The sequence below is a fragment of the Pteropus alecto genome, unplaced genomic scaffold (genome assembly GCF_000325575.1).
Source record: "Pteropus alecto unplaced genomic scaffold, ASM32557v1 scaffold25, whole genome shotgun sequence".
Lineage (NCBI taxonomy): Eukaryota > Metazoa > Chordata > Mammalia > Chiroptera > Pteropodidae > Pteropus > Pteropus alecto.
The window spans coordinates 35,325,151-35,331,478 of NW_006441955.1; the positions used below are offsets into that span (position 1 = coordinate 35,325,151).

General features: G+C 33.0%; 1 protein-coding gene across 7 annotated transcripts in view; it reads left to right on the forward strand.

Moving 5' to 3' along the window:
• The window catches only part of KIAA1107 (KIAA1107 ortholog), an 87,872-nt gene that overhangs the window by 45,208 nt on the left and 36,336 nt on the right, over positions 1-6,328 (forward strand). For all 7 annotated transcript variants that reach the window (XM_025052091.1, XM_015595303.2, XM_006919406.3 and 4 more), the window contains one exon: positions 643-732. In XM_025052091.1, the coding sequence (XP_024907859.1) occupies positions 643-732 (90 nt within the window). The remainder of the gene's footprint in view (positions 1-642; positions 733-6,328) is intronic.

Sequence of the window (6,328 nt, forward strand, 5' to 3'; positions counted from 1 at the left end):
GACAACCTAGTAAACCATAGCCAGAAATGTCTTCCTCTCCCCCTCCTCTCTTCCATCCTATTCTCCACTAGAATGTAATATTGTTCTCTGTAGTATTTCAATTACTTCTGTATTCCCAGCACCTAAAGTGGTACCTAGAACAGAAGTCAATTGGTATTTGTGAATTAAGGAATATTTTATCTGAGAAGATAGAATGGAAATGTCTTTACTGTCATTTCCTCAAACCTAAGATATAGCCATTTTTGAGCACAATTAGTTTGAATTCTGAACTCAGACTCAGGACCTTTAGAGTTTTAGTCTGTTATTGAAATTTCCTCAAGAAAGTAACATCTCTGGTCTTTATTTCTTCATTTGTAAATGATTTATTACTCTCTTACTTAATGGAAATAGTTTCAATTATTATTAAAATTAAACAGCTTTCAAGAGAAAAAATTAAAAAGGTAAGAGAACATTGGAATTAATGTTATAATCAAGCAATCAAAATACTTAGGCTTATAATTTTTATTATAATCTGTCAGTGATTACAAATAAGATGACTAGCTTATCATGTTTTAAAAGGTGAAATTGAAGAGTTTCATAAAGAATTACATTTTGCATACTGCATAAATGTTTACCTGTGTTTTCTCCCCCTCTTCCCTTTAGAGCCATTTTAAGTGCCAGATCTAGTTATTTTGCTGCGATGCTGAGTGGCTGTTGGGCTGAAAGCTCTCAAGAATGCATTACTCTTCAAAGGTAAGCATAATTTTTACAAGGCAGCTTGATTGCAAGTGCTTGGAAATAATACAAAACACTTTTTATGAATCTGATTTCCCTGTAAGTTCAATGAAATATTTCTCATGTGGTAGAATTCAACAAAGTACATTTTCTGAAAATAGAAAGGGGACATTTAGTAGTAGGGAACATTTAGTAATAGAGATAGTGTGTAGTATTTTCCGACTGCTATAACCAAATACCACAGACTAGATAGCTTAAACAACAGAAATTTATTTTCTCACAGTTCTGTAAAATCAAAGTGCCAACAAGGTTGGTGTTTAGTTAGAGCTTTTACCTTGGATCCTTGGGTTGCAAACAGTTGCTTCTTGCTGTGTGCTCAATTGGGCTTTCCTCAGTGCTTGGGGGTAGGTGAAAGGAAGGTGGAGGGAGAGAGAGAGTGTTGTGGTGTTTTTCTTATAAAGACATTAATTCTATCCTATTAGGGCAAGGCCACACTCTTATTACCTTATTACCTTGTTACCCTCATTTAACTTTAATTACTTCCTTATATAGCCATACTGGGTGAGGACTCAATATATGAATTTGGGTGGGTGGGGGAATACAAATATTCAATCTGTAACAGGTAGTTTCTTTTTTTTTTCTTTTTCTTTTTTTAAAGAATAATTTGGATAGGTGTGGATTTCAAAGACCTATGATAGTGCAATGGTGAATCTGCCCAGCTGTTGACAGTTTATATAAACTACTGATTCAGTTATTAAGAGATTAACTACTTCATTAATTGGTGAAATGGAACATTTTTGGTCACAACTGATTGCTCTGAGAATTTATAGTGTACAGTATGGGGAAGGGCTTTCTCGGTAGGAAAATTGCCTGGGAGCTCTAAGAGAGCCTCTCAGTTCTGCATCATTCTCACCATAGATGTTTCCTTGACTGGTCAATCTTGACCAGAAGCTTAGTTATGAAATGGTGATAGTGGCAATTCCATAACAGTGGGTGCATGGAAAGTATTGATAAATTCTTGCTGACCATTTATTTGTCACACAGGCCAATAATCTTGAGCTTTCTAGGTTACAATGACCTAGTTCCCTTACTAACTAAAACAGATTGCCAAATGCCTCTCATTTTGTAATTTCTCACTCTATAAAACACAGAATTTTGAAACATTATTTGTAAGAATACATAATGTGTTTTTATTTTATTTTTTCATATTTTATTCATTTAATATAAATGGAACACATATGCACAAGGACCTAACCTCTTTTCTTTCATACCAGGGCCTTTAGAAGGTTACAATTTAATTATACTACCAAGGTTTCAGTACGCATATCACAATGTATTTTGCAACCTATTTTAGGGGTATAGTTTCAGCAGCTGCCACTGTTAGTGATTTAAATTATGCATCCATGGAAATCACATGAATGCCTTTATTACAGTGTATTTTTAAAAGAAAAACTACTAGACTAATGAAATAGTAATAAAGAAAAATAATGGAAGATATAAAATTGCATATATAATCACCAAGTTTTTAGTTGATATTGCTACTAAAATAGACTTCCTGTCTAACCAATTTGTCTCCTACATGCATAAAATACTTATACATGTATGGTTTGTTTTTCTTTTGTTTTTTTTTCAGTCTCTCACTAAAATAGGATTAAAACATAATATGAATTTCTTTGGTGATGTCAAAAAAAAAGTAACGTTTGTATCTAAGTAACTCTGTTGTCTTTCCATGTTAGCTCCTTAATTATTTATTTTAAAAATTATTTTTATTGAAACATAATTGACATGTAGCATTGTGTTAAGTTTTTAGGTGTACAACATAATTTGATATACATAATATACACTATATATTATGAAAATTATTATGACTGTAAGTGTAGTTAAGTGTAGTATAACTAACACATGTAGTTATACATTATTTTCTTGTGATGAGAACTTTTAAGATCTACTTCGACAACTTTCAATTATACAAACAGTATTATTAGCTATAATCACCATGCTGTACATTATGTCTCTAGGATCTATTTATCTTATAACTGGAAGTTTATACCTTTTGACCATCTTCACCCATTTTGCTCACCCCTCTACCCGCTGCCTCTGGCAACCAGGTAGTTTCTGATTATGGAAGATTTTATATGCCAAGCTAAAAAGTTTATTATCCTGTGGGTAAAAGGAATGTGTAGACGAATCAATTGGTGACATTTTGTCATCACTGTTGAAAAACAGCCTTAAAGATATATGTATCCTACTGATAAGATCTCTTCCTGGAAGATGAATTTAAAATTATCCCTTGACTATAGAAAGAGGGATAGTGCTAGCAGAGTCCAGAGTTTCTGAGTCCAGAGTTTCTGTGTGTGTGCCAGTCCTAGGGATAATCGGTGTGGTGTGATTTTGGAAACTTGTCTAAGGGCTGTCTTTTATATATTTTAAATATCGTTAAAAAAAACTGTTAACCCACTCTCATTAGAACTGAATTCTATAAAATTTTAAAGGGAGAAAAAACACTAGTTTGACTCAATGCAGCTTTTGGGCATTCATTAAAAATCATGTGATTGTGTGTAGTGAGAGAAAGGTCAAAAGAAGTATATGAGTATGAGATCTTATTCTATAGCAGGAGAAAGTAATTTACAGAGAGCACATGTCTAAGTTTTTCTTGGACGAAATCTTGTGCCTTATACATATAATGACAATTTTTACTACCTGATACCTATTACTGTACACCTTTGTTCTTCTCTCCAAATAAATTCTGTCCTCGGCAGTAAAATACCTTACAATAACACCATGTATTTTCTAGATTTCTTCCACATTTACTATGCCTTTTAATTTTTAGAGTCTGTCTTTGACAGAACAAGTCTATCCACATATTACAAATGAATAAAAAACAAGATCAGGTAAGTTAAATGTCTTCATAGGGTCACGCAGTAAATAAACATCTATGCTGAATATAAATTACATGTTTGTTGATTCTTAATTCAGAGTTCATTCCACCACAGTCACTGAAAAAATTAAAAAGTTTTCCATTGGCATGTTTTCTTGAACTAGTTAAACAGTCCTCCACTGCTTACATCAGTGACTTTTAAACTTTATCTCTTAGGACCCTGAAGATCTTGGGGGTATGTTAGGAAACACAGGGTGTAGGGTTGGAATCTGAGAGGAAGGAGATTTGGGAAGGGACACCTTTTCGAACAGAGCTGCTCCACCTTTATCTGTTTTATATTATTCAGAATGACCGCCAATTTTAGTTATAGGAGTAAAAGTAATCCGTAATCAAACCTCATGAGCAATCAAATCAAATATTCAAAATACACAGGCCTTTAAAGATGAAATCTATTTATTAAGAGGTCAGTAGACAAGAAAGAATTAATGACATCAACTACTAGTTTCTACTCCCTCACTTGTAATTTTTCATCTTTGATCACGATGGAAGTAATGGATAAATATCTCCTCTTATAATATGGCTTGACTACTACTGACCAACTTTAATAGCTTGTTCAAGGGAAAGCCAAATAGAAGTAACCAAATTTGTTTTGAGTGTTATTCAAAATAAGTAGACTATACATTGCAGTAGGGCCACCAATGACCAGTCTAACTCATCTTTCAGTATTTTCTCTTTACTCCTGTTTTGATAAGCAAGGCTTTGCTCTTTACTGGTTCATCTTACCCAGAGCTGCTATATCAGCAGTGAAGGCACACTTCTAATCAACTTATTCACTTCTAATGGTAGCACATTGGAAATGATGTACATTTTTTTTTAATCTTGCTTGTTAAAGCAAGGTTTTCTAACACTAAAATATCTCCTGACAGATCATGGGTTTTATCTATGTCCTTTATTATCACAAAATATGTTTTTTCCCCTCATATATCACATATCAAATCGACTGTCTCATATTGCCATCTAAACGTTATTAGTATCATGGTATATAAAGCTACAGAAAGACTAGAGAGGATTTAGGAATTTTGCTTTAAAAAATTACATTTTATCTGCAAAAAAATGAAACTAGACCACTTTCTTATACCGTATATAAGAATAAACTCAAAATGGATTAAAGACTTAAATGTAAAACCCAAAATCATAAAACCCCTAGAAGAAAATATAGGCAGTAAAATCTTTAACATTGCTCTTAGCAATATTTTTTTGGATATGTCTCCTCGGGCAAGGGAAATAAAAGAAAAAGTAAACAAGTGGGACTACATCAAACTAAAAAATTTTTGCACAGCAAAGGAAACCATCAACAAAATGAAAAGACAACCTACATAATGGGAGAAGATATTCACCAATGACACATTTAATAAGGGCTTAATATCCAGAATACAAAAAGAACTCATATACCTTCACATCAAAAAAAGCAAATGATTCAATTGAAAAATGGGCAGAGGACCTGAATAGACATTTCTCCAAAGAGGACATATAGATGGCCAGCAGACATATGAAAAGATGTTTAACATCAATAATCACCAAAGAAATACAAATTAAAACCATAAGGAGATATCACCTCACACCTGCCAAAATGGCTGTTATCAATAAATCAACAAAAACAAGTGTTGGTAAAGATATGAGGAAAAGGGAACCTTCATGCACTGTTGGTGGGATTGCAAATGAGTGCAGCCACTATGGAAAACAGTATGGAAATTCCTCAAAAAATTAAAAATAGAATTACCATATGATCCAGCAGTCCTACTTCTGAGTATTTATCCAAAGAAATCCAAAACACTAATCCAAAAAGATATATGCATCCCTATGTTCATTTCAGCATTATTTATAATAGCCAAGATATGGAAGCAACCTAAATGTCCATCAATAGACAGTTGAATAAAGAAAGGGTTGTACATATATGCAACAGAATATTAGCCATAAAAAGAATGAAATCTTACTATTTGTGACATGGTTGGACCTAGAGAGTATTATGCTAAGTGAAATAAGCCAGACAGAGAAAGACAAATGCCATATGCTTTCACTAATATGTATAATCTGAAAAACAAAATAAACAAAAATATAGTCTTGATAAAGAGAACAAACTGATGGCTGCCAGATGGGAGGGGTCAGGGGGAGGTGAATGAAAAAAATAGAGGGATTTATTAAGTACAAATTGGCAGTTACAAAATAGTCATGGGAATGTGAAATATAGCAAAAGGAATATAGCTAATAATATTATAATGACTGTGTATGGTACTAGGTGGGTACTAGAGTAATTAGGGGATCACTTTGTAAGTTATATAAATGTCTAATTACTATGCTGTACACCTGAAACTAATAAAATGTTAAATGTCAATTATAATTTAAAAAATTTTTAATCACATCTTTTAGGAATTTTTATTGTAACGAAGTAATCTACAAAACAAATTCTGTTTTCATATTAACTTAATTGTAAACCTGTGTAAATGTTTCCATGGGTAGTGTGGTATAGTAGAAAGATAATTGACTCTGGTGTCCTTACAGGCAGCCCTACATCCAGTCCTACCTAACTTGTTACATGGCTTTAGGGACATTGCTTACCTTGCCTGAGCTTCCTGAGGTTGTTGAAAAGATTAAATGAGATACAACAAGGCAAGAACCTGGCATAGTACGTGGTACATAGTATGTAGTGCTCAATATTTGTCTTTTTTTTCTTTCCCT